The following is a 15,482-nucleotide window of genomic DNA, read 5'->3' as shown; positions in this document are numbered from 1 at the left end:
AAAAATATCCAAGTAAGTACACAAGGTGAGGTGCGTTATAAAGAAAAGTGGCCAAGTCATAGCATATGGAGACTCTTCGAGATAAAGTGATGAGAAAATAAGAGCTATTTCAGAAACGTATGCAGATATTTGTGGCCCTTTCCACTTCCTTTCAGAAGTGATGAAGACACTTGGAGGTTGTAAAGCTTTAGTAAAGTTCCACGTTAGTAATTTAAACTAAAAGAAGGCAGTAAAGCAACCTTTCATTTGGGATCCTTAAAAAGGGGGGGGCGGATAGCTACTTCATGAAAGGTTTTAAATCTCAATATGAGGGGTACCTGGGTGGCTCAGTGGTTGAGCATCTGCCTTTGGCTCCGGTCCTGATCCTGGGATCCTGGGATCTAGTCCCATATCTGGCTTGCCGCAGGGAGCCTACTTCTCCCTCTGCGTATGTCTCTGCCTCTCTCTGTACGTCTAATGGATAAACAAATAAAATTAAAAAAAATCTTAATTCAAGGGCAATCATTCCGTGATAACTGCTCACAAACTTGGAATTTTAATAAGGAAGGGACTTAAAAGGGTTAGAAAATGGCCAGATAACGTTAGCTACGATGGTATAAAAAAAAAAAAACAGAATAGAAAAGGAATGGAATATTAAAGAACAAAATGAAAATGAGGACAGGCGAAAGGAGGTGGAGGTGTGGAGAACAAGTCATCAAGGCGCCTGGAAGTCTTCCGGGATTATGACAGGGAGGTCAGGAAATCCTTTTGGGTGGAGCAGAAACTTGGAGAGCATATATTGTTTAGAAACAACCTGATTCATGACCTTGTTTACAACAGGTAGAGTCAGTGTTCTGGGCCATTCCCAGCTTGGAAAGACTGTGAGCCGTGGTGAACAGCTCGGTTGGGGGTGGGGGTGGGGGGGTCGTACCAGATTGAGAATCACAGCCTTCATCCCTCCAGTCTGCAGCTCCCATTCAGCCTGGGAATTCGGAAACCCCCAAGAGGCGAGGCTGGGGAACCTGGAGGTCAGTGGTTGCCAAGGTACCCATTAAGGTTTCCAGACAGCCGCCCCCCAAAACTCACAAGAGAATTATAGCTGAGTCCCATTTTGCAGGGCATCTATTTCCCCACGAACACTGCAGATGAAATCATACATACAAGCGCGTTGGCAGTCACTACTTCATATTCCAGGGCGAACCCCACGACCTGGGCAAAGAGCCGCCCCTCGGCCAGAAACCCCGCCCCCGTTCGTAACCAGGGGAACGGCCGACACTCCGCGAGCCGGAGATTCCCGGTTCCGCCCCCTCCCTAACAAATATTGTTTCCCACTATCTGTCCACATGGGCGCACCGCCTCCCTATTGGCCAGGGCCCCAGGACTGTGCCTTGCCCCAGCCAATAAGCGGCCTGTGCACGTGTACGCCTGCGTGTCCCGATTGGTCACCGCGGCCTGATCACGCACTGCCTACCTGCGCCATCCGGTGCGTGGGAGCGCCTATGAAATGACTCAGTAGCCCTTTACAACCAATCGGCACGAGGCGGGTCGCACAGCCGGCCAATGGGCGCGCGCCGGGGGTGGGCTGTCCCGGCCCCTTTCCAGTCCCACCTGGGTTTGTTAAAGCGGTAGGCCCCGCGGCGCGCCAGGGCTCCACCGGGCACCGCACAGCGGCCGCGGCGGCCCTCGGCGTGCGGCGGGCGCCAGTGACAGCGGCGCCGGTCAGCTCGCCACGCCGGCTCCGGGCAGCCGCCGACCGCCCCGGCGCGGCCGCATCGCCCGGCGGGATGGGCGGCGAGGCGGGGGCCGTGGCGGCCGTGGGCTCCGAGGGCCGCGTCAAGAGCCTGGGTCTGGTGTTCGAGGACGAGCGCAAGGGCTGCTACTCGAGCGGCGAGACGGTGGCGGGCCACGTGCTGCTGGAGGCGGCCGAGCCGGTGGCCGTGCGCTCGCTGCGCCTGGAGGCCCACGGCCGAGCCACTGCCGCTTGGGGCCCGAGCCCTGGCGCCGCGGCCCCGGCCGCCGCCTCGGAGGTGGAGTACCTGAACGTGCGCCTGAGCCTGCGCGAGCCCCCGGCCGGTGAGCGAGGGCCGGGCCGGGCCGGGGAGGGGGCGCGGGCTCCGCCCGTGGGTGGCGGGAGCTCAGCCTGGTGGCCGCGGCGGGCGGGTAACAAACAGTGCCCGCCCCCTCACACTTGAGAGCCCCGGGGCCGTCGCGCCTCCAGCGGGCGCCCTGCCCCCGGCTCGCTGGGCCCTGCCCGGCGTCCCGGGACCTTCCAGGACCGCAGCGGGAGGGAACCGTTGCCAAGGGAACCTGTGCTGAGCGGCCAGAAATCTAGGCTCTGAAGATAGAGGTGCTGTCCCTGCTGGCCTGAGGGATGGAGAGCTCGATCAGTCCAGGTGTTCCCTGGGCCTCCCCTCCTTCCCATCCTGGACGTACGTAGACACTCGTTCTTGGTTCATGATGAATTAGCAAAACCTCAATCTTGGGAAGGGGGAAGTAGTCCCTGAGCCCTAGGAATTCAGAGGAAGTGACTCTTGACCCTCACACTTGGTTTTCCTCGTCTGGGAGCAGAGTAACTTAAGAGTTCTGCCTCTGCCCTATATTTTGTCTTTCATTCTCCGCTTCTTTTTGTTTCCTTGCAACGTATTTCCTCTCCTACCCCGCCCCCGCTCCCCCCAAGTAGGCCTTTGGAGACAGGGGGGTACCTGGGCATTTCACGTTTCTGGAGGAATGATTGCCCTTCCTGTCCACTCTTGTGAAGGCCAGTTAGTCGTGTCGGGCTTTTCCAAGTGCTCATGTGGGAACCCATGACATAGTTGTTTCATCCATACATATACTGTATATAAAAATACAGGATTTTATATGATTACGTATAATAAGTAGGGAAAAATTGATTTTCTTAATGATGAAAATACTAGTCTTGATCTTCAAGAAGCTGGTAGAAGCTACTTTATACCTTTCTGCCTTACCAGCTTCAGCTTTTATCTATAAAACGAGATGATGATAGAAGTTCCCCTCCCTTGAAGAGCAGAAGGCAGCAGCATATCAATGTTTTAACCTTGGCTGTGTCTTACACAAAGCGAATAGTATGTGCAGTATTGCTTGGTTCTACCATGGGGAAATAGACTTTTCACAGTTGAATCCTCAAGATATGTGAGAATCCAGTGATCCCAAGTATTGTAGTGAGAAAGAAATATATATGGAACCAAAACCTTCTTTTGGATTCACAAGTAGCAGTGCTTTGGGTGACCCTTTCCTCAGTCTGGTTTCCGGTAGCAGCCCACACATGCCTCCCCCCATGGTCAAGGACAGCACAGATTGTCAACACAGCTGACTGGAGTCAAGGGTCAGGGAAGAGAGAAGTAAAGTGTTGGTTGTTGGGTTTTTCTTTCTTTTTTTTTTTTTTTTTTTGTCTGGGACTTTGGACTCTGTATCTCTGAACCCATAACTACTGAGTAAACAGAAATGAGATTAATAGCAGTTGGGCCTGGGATTAGCAATAAAAAATTGCTTTGGTAAAATCTAGTCTGATAAGTACTGTTTTGATTGACAAGTTAGATTTTGCTTTTTCATTCTGATGGGGATACAATGTCTAAGCCTAGGCGACTTGAAAATTTTTAACTTGTTTTTAAAAGATCCTATAACTAATATTGGCAAAAATTATGTTTTATTTAAAAATCATAGTTTTAGGTGATCTCATTGAGGGAAAAAAGAACAAATATCACTCTTAACATCTGTAGTGTGGAAGAAGTTAGCAACTTTACATAGTTGTGGATTCTCAGGTTCTTTTATTTCCCAAACCTAGCTGAATTCCAATCACCTCAAGAGATTTTTAGAAATCCAAATTTTTGGGAAATGGGTCTATGAGATCTGTTTTCAGGAAATTTTCCCAGATAATTGTTTGGCACTCTTCATCTAATCTAACTACTTGCTCTCATTGTGATTGATCTTCTTCTTTCCTCCTTCTCTTCCTCCTCCTCCTCCTCCTTCTCTTTCTTCTTCTTCCTTTTCCTCTTCCTCTTCCATTGAGGAATTATGGTAGAAAGACAAGACAGAGTGTTGTTTTCACTTGGTCACCCATGAGCAGTATAGCCTTGTGGGAGTCCTTCATCCTTCCTGAGCCCAAGTCTGACTCTGTAATAATGTTCTTAGCTCCCAAGTGCCCTGAATTAGGAGCTTGGGCTCTAAGATCATTAGTGAATGGAGCACCTCTCTGGAAAATTCTAGTCCTTAGTATATAAGGCAGAAGTAATGAGCCATGAGAGCAGAAGCAGAAATGGGCACATGATTCAGCTTGTGAAACTTTTTTTTTTTTTAAAGATTTTATTTATTTATTCATGGGAGATACAGAGAGAAAGAGAGGCAGAGACACAGGCAGAGGGAAAAGCAGGCTCCATGCAGGGAACCCGATGTGGGACTCGATTCCGGGTCTCCAGGGTTGCGTCCCGGGGCCGAAGGCAGCACTAAACCATTGAGCCACCCGGGCTGCCCTGAAACTTTTTATTAAAAAAAAAAAAAATAGTAATGAGAGAAAGGAAGAAAACTAAGATTTGATTCCAACCTCTGTTTATCAGCTTTCTTAATTTTTGTTCCTATTTATGCACGGAGTGAAAGTCTCATTTTGAAGGTTACAGTTCTTATGTTAATTTAAGTTCTCTGTGAGGAGAGAACTTTATCTCTTACCTTCTCTTAGTTTCCCAAGTAACCGTGTTCTCCACATGTGCCCATTGTGCCCAGCCTCATGCTGTCCTGACCTACAACCCTCTCCTACGAACTGCCCCTGCCAGCTCTCAGGTCCAGGGCAGGAACCATCCCCTCACGGGCTCCAGCATTCTGTGCTTGTGTGCTGGAGTCTGTAGCCTCCTCTCCTCCCATGGTCTGTTTGAGGATTGACGTTACTCATCTTTGTATCCACAGTGCCTGCCATCGAAGCCCTGTAAAGTTTGAACTCAGATGAAGTCCGCATTTTTAAACATTGTGGAATACCCTGGTTGTCCTATATTCAGTTAGTCTCTAAGGATTACACATGAGAACTCCAGCCCAGCTCTCTCAGGAGGACGAGAGTTGCCTTGAGCCTTTTACATGATAGCACTGCTCTAACAGTGCTGAGTCTTACAGGGAGGGCAGCTCGGGGCGCACCCAAGCCCAGGGGATTGCCTCCATTGCTGTGGCTGTGGCTTAATGTGGCCTCCTGCCCCTGTCACTTGTTCATTTTGCCTCCAAGTCACCCACCTGTGTTGTATTTCTATTTGAATGACCCTCTGTGGTAAGTATTTTACTTTCCCCCCCTAATAGCTTATCTGCTGAAAATTGGGGATGGATTCAAAAGACTAAATGGGCCAGTAATGCATATCTGTTTTCTAAAAGTGCAAGGTAGAGATGTTACCTTGTTTCTAATAATTAAGTGAAAAAATATTCCATTTCACTAGCCCTTTGTCTTTTTTCTTTTTCTTTTTTTTTTTTTTTTTAAATGTATGGCTACAGTAGAAATCTCCATTTTTAGTATCCTGACCAAGCAAATCTCGAAGAAATTTCTCATCTGTGCTGCACTTCCTTCTTCTGAATCGTGCCACCCTTGATGAGGGAGTTTAGTTCTAAACTTGAATTGATGAGCATAAAATGAAGGGGAAGTTGATAAGTATCTCTGCAGAGCTGTCTAACCAAATGACAGCCCTGGAGTTGGCTTTGGATCTGAATGATGCCGATCGTCTGTGTGTTCATGGGGCCCAGCAGTGCCTCTGGTCCATTCACACCCTTCATCTTGGCCTTCTGACAAGCAGGGCTAAGTCTCTGTATGAGGTAAAACGGAGCTGGCTGACCCAGACCCAGAGCAGGAGGGAGGAGTCATGGCCTTGCTTGGCAGACCCCACTCTGTATCCTAACTTAACCACCAATTAACTAATCACCAATTAATTGGTACAGCTTAAGTGTAAATGCATGACTCTTATCTCGTCAGTTGTCCTATTGGTTTGGCAGTTTGGTATTATACTCAGTAGTCGCAATATTCCAAGTAAATTTTTCATCTTTTTTCTATTTTTGCACAAAAAATACAGAATCTGATTTTTGTGGCATATCCAAAATAAAGAGATGTTTTGAGTTTTAGATCCAATTTAATTTTGGTATCCCATATTAGTACAGTAGTATGCTATAATGTTAGTATAATGGTATTGGTTTGTGTTTATAATAATATAATGTGAGTATCCTTATGCTGGAGTAGGTTGAACAAGTGTGTATGTGTATATGTACATACATGTTGGGTGTGTATATATGTGTGTATGTATACATATATGTGCTCTTGTATACAAATACAGTATATACATGTGCATATATATATATACATGAGAACTCTGGGCTCTGACACTTTATGATAATTATTTGTGTGGTTGGTCTCTTTAAAGATAGAAACTGTATGCATTATATGATTTGAAATGGATTAAACTTGGAAGAAACCAATTGAAATTTAAATGTTCTAAATCTTAAAGATTAATGTACTTTTTGGAGTACCCTGGATGCTATAGCCAGGGAAACCTCCTTTTAAAAGAACATGACTTAGGCTGTGAAAATTCTTGATCTAATACTAACCTTAAATGTATTTACTTTTTTAGGTGAAGGCATCCTCTTACTACAGCCTGGAAAACATGAATTTCCATTTAGCTTTCAACTTCCATCTGAGTAAGTGAAACCATATTACTTTTGCGATTTTTCTTTCTCTGCTGTATGCTGTTATAGATTCAAGGGTACCAAGTGTATTCTGACGCTCAGTGATGCCCGTTTATCTTGAACAACCTCTCAATAGACTTATCCTGTTCACGTTCTTTTTATTTGTTTGTTTTTAACTCAGACCAACATTTTAAAGTTTTTTTTCCAGCTGTGTTTAACTGAAAAATAAACTTCTAAATTTGGTTCGTTTCAGACCTTTAGTAACCTCATTCACCGGGAAATATGGAAGTATTCAGTACTGTGTGAGAGCCATTTTGGAACGACCCAAGGTACCTGATCAGAGCGTGAAGCGGGAGCTCCAGGTCATCAGTCACATTGATGTCAACACACCAGCATTATTAGTAAGTTTTTCCTCCTCCTTTTTCTCCTCCCCTCCCTTCCAGTAGTGTTGTATGCATCAAGCCAGCATAGTGCTGGTCTGTCCCGTCACTTTCGGATACAATCTTCTAACCCATGGGTCCTCACTATAAATGTGTGATTCTTGGTTGGGCAAATTACAAATTGTGTGTGTTAATACTATTGATTATGTCTCCGTTGTTCAGGGCTGCTTTTGCCAAAAAGTTATACAGGCTTGAAATGCATTAATAAGGCTTAATAATAATAATGCACACAGAGAGTGGTTACTTTTACCAGAGCAGCCACATTCACAGGGCTGTAGTATTCTAAACTCTTCAATAATAGCAGGTTGAGGAACAGTAATTATGGAAGAGTATTAATCATGCTCAGCCTGTTATTGAGGCTCAGGCCATTATGCTATGTATCCTTCCATTTTGCATGTCATTTTCTAACATTAAGTAAGTGTGTGCAGCTGCTGTGGAGAGCCTTTCTCTTATCATTTCCTTATGACAGATTTGGCCACATTAAAGCATTGAACTTCTAATAATCACCAGAAATACTGTAGGCTGATAAGAAAGATTAGGCTATAAGTAACAACAGAATAGGCAAGATGGGAGCTAATGAGCTAGATTCTTTTATCTAAACCCATATTATCAAAATAATATAAAATTATACCTTGTACTTTCATGATAGCTATGAGGACCTAATGGTTCTTCATTTAAATATGAATGAATGATTTTTTTTTTTTTAACTTCATAGAAAATACTGGGATAATTTAAACTTTCCATCACGATACTGGTGTTCCAAAGATGTATGTTTAGTATTGAGGGTTTCTTTTTCCTAGCCAGTGTTTTTAAAGATAAGGGGAAAAAACAGGAATTTGAAGGTGTTTCACTCTATTTCCATTCCAAAATGGAATGGACTTCACTCTAATGTTCACTTTAAGAGGGTGGCAGTATAACAGTTAGGCCCTGGTGGTGTGGCCCCTTGTGGCCAACATCCTAAAATGGCCAGCACCCACCTGACAGTTATAGCTGTAAGTTACTTACCATCCACTTAACACCTTGTTTTTTTTTGTTTTATTTTTTTTTTGGGGGGGGGGTTGTTTTGTTTTTGCAAATTGACAATACTGTCTTCTATTTTTAAAAACTACTTAGAATTAGGAAGCTGGCTCTTTCTAAGCTAAGGCAAATGATTTAAGGAGATTTTATTTTTTTGCCAAAAAGAGAAATGACTAATCCTTTAATACTCTTTTTATAGGTAAAAAAATATCGCAGCTTGGGTTTTGCAATGAGCCATTCATTTGTGCATCTTTTAAACTGAGCTTTTGAATTTTTCTCTTGATGCTGTAGAATAGAAGGTTGGGGGAGGTCTGTTCAATAATCTGTGGGTCCATTACATTGGGTATGTTGTGCTGCCATCAAACAAATGCCAAAATCATTCTAAGTTAAGGACTCTTGAAATTTCTGCCTAGTCATGCATTTTTGAATTCAAGAAAAAAGGCTATTTGTTGCCTTTACATTTTAGATGACAAAACAAATAGAAGATTCTGATGGATTTTATATCATTTTTTCTTTTACCTAACCTACAGGTAAAGTCTTAAAAAGAAAAAAACTTGGTCATGTTAATAGTTACTACTGCAATTTTTTACTATTACTTTAAGGGAAAGTATAACATTTCCCAGCAATATAATGATTATGGGATAAAATAGGATGGTGCTACCTAATTTGAGTCTGACAATTCATCTTAGTTTTCCTGAAAAGAGAATTATTTTTTTTCAATGCTTTGTGTTTTAGTAAGTATTTTGCCTAATATACTGTATCATGATATAAATAAGTCATAGGATAAAAAAAGTTGATTTGTTTTCTGGAAGAAAACTATTTAATAAAGAATGATGTAATTTTAAATTCTGTGAGTTCTCTACTAGTCTAATTAAAGCCATGTTATTATTTGAAATTTTCAAGACCCCTGTATTGAAAACTCAAGAGAAAATGGTTGGCTGTTGGTTTTTCACGTCTGGTCCTGTCTCACTGAGTGCCAAAATTGAAAGAAAAGGATACTGTAATGGTAAGCAAAATGTTTGAAAGTCCAAATGGAAGGAGTCACGCATTTTATTAGCTACTTTTAAGTGATTTTAAATAGTATGTTTTCAATAAATAGTGTGTTTTGTAACTCATGAAGTACATAGTCTCTTAAAACATGGATAGTACCATATTTTCTGTTTTGCATATAAATAATGGGACACATAAGTACTTTTGAGTGGATGAGTAAATTCCAACAAAACTCCTGGTGTTTCCTGACTTTGGTCCTTTCACTTTAGTAACAAAGACTAAAACTGGAAGAGTGGGAAAATGCTACTGTTTTACTTGACATTGCAGAAGAATGGCTGGAGCAGCATTGCTCAGAAGAGCACTATTGTAGCACAGACTTCCTGTTGGGCATTCTGACCCTGGTTTGCGAATATGTATGCAAGTATAGGGGGTAAGAGTGTAGAACAGTAACAGCCTGAACAGTCAGATTGATATTGGAACAACCGTTTGTGGATTTGGCACCCACTCCAGGGTTCCAGCTCAGTGGAAATGTATCTGGTATATCTGGTACCAAACAGCATAATGGTGAACGGGTAAGGCAGATGTGAAACTCAGCTGCTCTCTTCATTGTTTCATTAATGCTTTAACATCAGTTCCTTTTTAAGGACAACGTCTTTGTTCTCTTGTGGGGGCCATTTTAATTTGATGGGCACTAATGAGTTTGTTAGTGATACTTAAAATAGTACTGGGTCATTTATTTGTATGTCTTAATTTTTTATAGATACTTGTCATTTACACATCTTCATAATTGGCAACCTAATATTATTACATTAGAAAAGCAAATAACACAAAAATTAGAAAATAGTATCTACTGTGACCTGCAGTGAATTCACAGATGTCTGACACAGATTCACAGTAGAAGTATTCCATCAAAGTTCTCAATTTGATAAAGTCACGTTGCGACATTTGCTTTTATGTGTTAGAGGCTCTCTTCCACTGTTGTGAGAACATTCAGAAATGCCTCTGATAATGTTCTTGTTTTCTTTTTAGGAGAAGCCATTCCAATCTATGCAGAGATAGAGAATTGTTCCTCTCGGTTGATTGTTCCCAAAGCTGCTATTTTCCAAACCCAGACGTATTTGGCGAGTGGGAGAACAAAGAGTGTCCGGCACATGGTTGCCAACGTGCGAGGGAACCACATCGCTTCTGGGGGCACTGACACATGGAATGGGAAGACTCTAAAAATTCCACCTGTTACCCCATCCATCCTGGATTGCTGCATTATCAGAGTAGACTACTCCTTAGCTGTAAGCAGAGATCATCTTCTTTTTTTTTGTTTAAGATTTTATTTATTTATTCCTGAGAGACACAGAGGGAAAGGCAGAGACATAGAGAGAGAAGCAGGCTCTCTGTGGGGAGCCTGATGTGGGACTTGATCCCAGGACCTCAGGATCACAAGCTAAGCCAAAGGCAAATAGATGCTCACCCAGGTGCCCCAACTGGAGATCTTCTTAATGTGAAAAGTATGTAGAATGGAGCTGTAACTGTGCCATGTTCCCACGAATATGTGCATCTAAGACCTAGGGCCATGTCATTTTATATCAGCATTATAGCAGACTGTGGAAGCATAGAGGATTAGCCTTTATTCTTAATCAAAAACTGTCCCCCTAAGACATTTAATTAAATAACACTCATTAAATAAGTGTTTGTTGTATTGAAAAGATATGCTTAATTTTTTTGTAACGATTATGCAAGCCATGCTCACTGACATGCAGTATGTTGAGGTTGTGGCTCCCCATCACAGAGCAGTCACTGTATTTCCTCTGCTCTTCACTTGGTTTGCTTTCATTTTATTTGGTCAGGATCATTTACAGTTGTATTGGGGAAGTGGTGGCAGGCAACAAAGACATTTGTTTCTGTGAAAAAACAAATTGGAAGTTTAACTTACATTTTTGTCTTTTTTCCTTTTTTTTTTTTTTTTTTTTTTTTTTTGACCTTTTAGGTGTATATTCACATTCCTGGTGCTAAAAAATTGATGCTCGAGCTGCCCTTGGTGATTGGCACAATTCCATTTAACGGTTTTGGCAGCAGAAACTCCAGCATTGCCAGCCAGTTCAGTATGGATATGAGCTGGCTGACGCTGACTCTGCCAGAGCAGCCTGAAGGTACGGGGTTCCGAGGTTCTTTCAGCGTGAAGTTTTACATGTAGGGCCAAGAGCCGGGTAAGACCAGGCGTGCTCGGATGATGGCACTTACTCCTGCCGCTACAGCTATCCTGACTCTTTTGAGTACTGAAAATTATGAAATAGCATTCCTGGAAGAGACTTTGAGAGCCTGGCCGGATAGGGCACAGAGCAGCTGATGGCAGAGCCAGAATAAAGTCTTCATCTCTTGATTCCTATTTATTAACAGTAAGACAACGAAGAATAGTCGGAAGCAGGATACAGTATTTTCTGTAGCCACATTTCAATGATTTTTTCTATCTGCACTATAACATACACTTCTCAAGAGCAGCATATGATAAATGTTAGTAGTGATTTCACAAAACCAGAGTCAATTAAATATGTTCAGTCATGATGGAAATAAAACTTTGCTCATTAGAGGGAAAGAGAAAACGTTGTTTGCAGATTTAGCTGAATTTCTTGTTTTGGTGAGAATTCAGAAGATGGATGTAATTGATTTTTGCACGGACTTCTGAGGACCCAACTCTTGTTTTCACCGCAGCACCACCAAATTACGCAGACATCGTGTCAGAGGAGGAATTCTGTCGACATGTGCCTCCTTACCCTCAACCCCCTGAAGGTGAGGGGGAAGCATGTTGCCCAGTGTTCGCCTGCATACAGGAATTTAGGTTCCAGCCTCCGCCTCTTTATTCAGAGGTAAGCAAAACAAAAGAAATGGAGATTTTTAGTTTGCCTTCTGGAGAGAATCCTTTGTAAGTATCTGCTGCTGATTCCTAACTGGTAAGGGATACATTTTTAAAGAGATTTTCTGGTGATGATAGGCCAGCACTGATCCAATTACCCCATTCTGTAATATGTTCCTTGTAAAACTACAGCATGCACGTAGAGTGCCACGGATCACCTTTAAAGTGTTTTCTGTGGCCATGGAGTACAGGGCATTTAAGTGACCCCTTGGGACTTCTTATTAATAGGCTTATAGCAACTTGGCTTCTAACCACTATATAATTAGAAGTAGATACTAAGATTATTTATACAGTGTTGGAATAGTAATCCCAGTGTGCTCTTTTTTTTTGCAGATTGATCCACATCCTACTGATGTAGAAGAGACCCAGCCTGTGTCCTTCATTCTCTGAACAAATTTCAGAAATCACTGTGTTCATCATCAAATTAGAATATGGGTTCTTTCCCCCCCCACCCCTGCCTTTTTGGAAAAGAGAGAAGATTAGTGTAAGAACATAAATGAACATCAAGATCGAAGATGATAGAAATTAAAGAATATGTGAACTTTCCAGTGGGCCAAGGAGATCATTGCACAGTTTATGATATGGTCACGTGTCCTTTTTAAATAATGCAGTGAAGAAGACATGAAAAGTCACATGAAGAGAATGCCCTGGAAGTCCTGATGGCGATGGAGTAAGTGAAGGGGGTGCCTGCACCTGACCTTAGGGACCAGAGTCTGTGTGGAGAGTGAAAACACTACACGAGTGTCACTTTAAAAAGGTTTCTCCAGGTGGAACAGAAGTTACCCTAAGCTTTAAGGAGATATGGACTCCTTGGGAGCCTTGATTTTGAAGAAGTTAGCAACACAGATGGGTGTACAACTAGGAGAAAGGCCCACTCTAAATACAAAGTGTGACCCTGACCCCTGCGCATCTTCATGGTTTCTTACCATGTCCCGTAGGACTAAAGTCCTTGAAAGAACCTTTTTATGAGGTCCTAATGAAGTATACAGTTTCACTTTATAAATTGGCTGTACAGTATTATGAAACCAAGAAAGAGTTCTTTGCAAGGCATGTCAGTTCAGAGGGGAGCGATAAATTTCAGTGTGAGAACACGTTTTGTTGAAGGCTGTACTTCTTACCCTTTAAATACTTTGGATATGTGTTTGATTTTCCCCATGTCTTATTTTCCTAGGATCATAGTAGAAAAAGAAAGGGAAGAAAAAAAAAGAAAAAAAGATTGCATCCTCAGGCTGCCTTGGTAACTACACAGAAAAAAATACCAAAAAAAAAAAAAAAAAACCCACAAAACAACAAAAGCCTTTCTTAACCTACCTCTAGTGGGGTTATCAGAATCCTTTTACAACTCTGGGCCTGATAAGCCTTATGTGGGGTTTCTGCTAATCGGCAGTAGCGCTCTCCTCCAACCCCTCACTAAATCTGTAGGTGGACCAAGGGAAAAACCTATAAGGTTAGCATTAGATGAAAGTCAGTATATGTCTACCAAAGGGTATTTCCAAACAAATGCAAAATCAAAAGAGGGTACAAATAACTATGTGTTTTAAAAAGGACAAACTGAATTCCTGCCAAGAGACTGAAGGCTACCAGTGGCAGTCACTGTGCTCTGCATTGTTACTCCAATTCCAAGCCTTTAGTAATTCTTTTTAAACTGTGATTTTTTTTTTTTTGCTTTATTGTTTTGGTGCAATATTTTATTATCGTTTAATCTCAGGATATTCCGACCAACAAGATTGTGTTGCTGCTAGAAGTCTGAGCAGTGTTTTTACTGTCCCCTCTCTCCCTTCTGTTCACGGTCCCATGTTCACTTGGTTTTCTTTTCATTTGTTCGTTCCCTGACTGCTGGACACTAAGTGGAAGGGAGGTAAGGATTCCCATGATAGAAATTTTGGACCTGCCGAATACTTTGGTTTTCTCCATGTCCTGCAGCTTTTACCAAGAAACCCTGGTGCTTCCCATGAAGAATGCCATACTTCATTCACCAGAGCGAGTCATTTTTTTTTAAATCAGTATATTCAGTCACAAATACAAAAATTCTTCTAAGCTTAGGTTTTGTATTTAGAAGTTAGCTGGCCATCTGATCAGGGATTTTTTTCTACATGCATTAGGTAATTGTATACTACTCCCCTTTCCAGACATACCTCTCTTTGTAATCACGCAAGCATCTTAAGCAATTTTTTCATTGTAAGCCACTATTTAAAATCACAGTGCAAATCTGTTACACCAGTAATTGTGGTACTGAAATAGTCACAGAACTTTATTCCTTGCTTTGGTTCTTAGTGCCTTTTTTAAATTTTGCTTCTTGTGTGTGTGTATTTTTATACATGTTATGTGTTTTTAAGTGCTATCTAAACAGTTTTGTTTTTACTCTAAAAAAACCATCTTTGGCTGTTTCTTGACTTCTGAGTTGTAGTTTACACGCCTTGTCAAGACATTGTCCATCTCCATGATATCAAAATAAAGTGAAAGAAACAAAGTAAAACGGTATGAAGGAAGAAAGTTTAGTTATTTGGCCCCCTGTGGAAAGCCAAGTAGTTTGCTTCCAACTGCTCAGTGGAAGCCTTCCTAGGATTGTTTTATCACCTGTAATGGAGACATCATGAACTGTGCTCACAAAATTCTAAAGCAAAGCTGATTTTGTAGCACTTAAAAGAGTAGCTAAAAGGTATGATTTGCCTTATCGAATTGGTATCAGTATATCTAACCTTAAGCAGTAGGTTGAAACTGCATACCTTTTTGTAATCAAGAAATTATTCTATGAATGTAGAAAATTCTACATTGCAACAGAATTCTTGGGAATGAAGATAAAAATTTAGCTGCTATTTGCTTGTTATTCTGTTGTTTAGTTTGCAAAGAAACTGTGGCCTTAGAATTTTCTTTTTGATGCAAAAATTTTGAAATTGAAAATGTGCATCTTTTGGCACACAAAATCTTTCCATGGGTGGAACTTTAATTTTTATGTTTTTGTTTTGCACAATAAGAAACTCAATAGGCAAGGGTTTTGTTTTTGATAAGTTAACTATGAAAGCTTTTTTATTTTTATTATTAAAAATATAACAGTTTAACCCACAGGAAAAAAAATAAAGATTGTATTTTGTACTCTGGTTTGAACCCCATGGGTTCCTTTTGTTAATAAAATGATGACACTAATGCTGTGAGGTGCTGGTTTTGTTTCTGTTTTGTTTTTATAAGACTATAACTTAAATTGTTACAGACTTAGGGGAAATCAGTACTGTAAGACAAAATGTAATTGCTGTTAAATTAAGATCCTTTTGTATATGGATCCTGTCACTGGGTTGGATGGCCCTGAGGGGCATCTGAGCCTGGTTTTACTGTGGGCTCAGCTTCCCCAAGGAAATCAGTCTTTAGAGTTCCATGAAGAAAAGTGGTAACATGAGTAAATATGCCTAAGCTATCTTGGTTGTTGAAGGAGGTATACCTTCATTTATTCCCAAATGACAATGGCTACTTTTAAAACTTCTGAAATGTTTGTGTTTTAT

General features: G+C 41.7%; 1 protein-coding gene across 2 annotated transcripts; it reads left to right on the top strand.

Moving 5' to 3' along the window:
• The first annotated feature begins 1,629 nt into the window (after positions 1-1,629).
• ARRDC4 (arrestin domain containing 4) lies at positions 1,630-15,132 on the top strand. 2 transcript variants are annotated; one of them, XM_041752873.1, is made up of 8 exons: positions 1,630-2,052; positions 6,582-6,648; positions 6,890-7,037; positions 8,997-9,099; positions 10,113-10,369; positions 11,065-11,227; positions 11,787-11,941; positions 12,322-15,132. In XM_041752873.1, exons 1-8 carry the CDS (start codon positions 1,764-1,766, stop codon positions 12,376-12,378), a joined length of 1,239 nt encoding a protein of 412 aa, XP_041608807.1. In that variant the 5' UTR covers positions 1,630-1,763; the 3' UTR covers positions 12,379-15,132. The 2 variants fall into 2 exon arrangements, with proteins under 2 accessions (XP_041608807.1, XP_041608808.1); XM_041752874.1 differs by lacking the exon at positions 1,630-2,052 and adding an exon at positions 2,082-2,408.
• The last annotated feature ends 350 nt before the right edge of the window (positions 15,133-15,482 follow it).

Source organism: Vulpes lagopus, chromosome 4 (assembly GCF_018345385.1).
Source record: "Vulpes lagopus strain Blue_001 chromosome 4, ASM1834538v1, whole genome shotgun sequence".
NCBI lineage: Eukaryota > Metazoa > Chordata > Mammalia > Carnivora > Canidae > Vulpes > Vulpes lagopus.
The sequence above is the reverse complement of the archived record's forward strand: the minus strand, read 5'-3'. Positions and strand labels throughout refer to the sequence as shown.

What these genes read in the sequence shown, in the direction of transcription:
- ARRDC4 (XM_041752873.1), top strand. Translation starts at nt 1,764, where the DNA reads ATGGGCGGCGAGGCGGGGGCCGTGGCGGCCGTGGGCTCCGAGGGCCGC. An exon ending in CCTGCGCGAGCCCCCGGCCG is followed by an intron (nt 2,053 to 6,581) that starts GTGAGCGAGGGC and finishes TTACTTTTTTAG; the next exon opens with GTGAAGGCATCCTCTTACTA. An exon ending in AGCTTTCAACTTCCATCTGA is followed by an intron (nt 6,649 to 6,889) that starts GTAAGTGAAACC and finishes GGTTCGTTTCAG; the next exon opens with ACCTTTAGTAACCTCATTCA.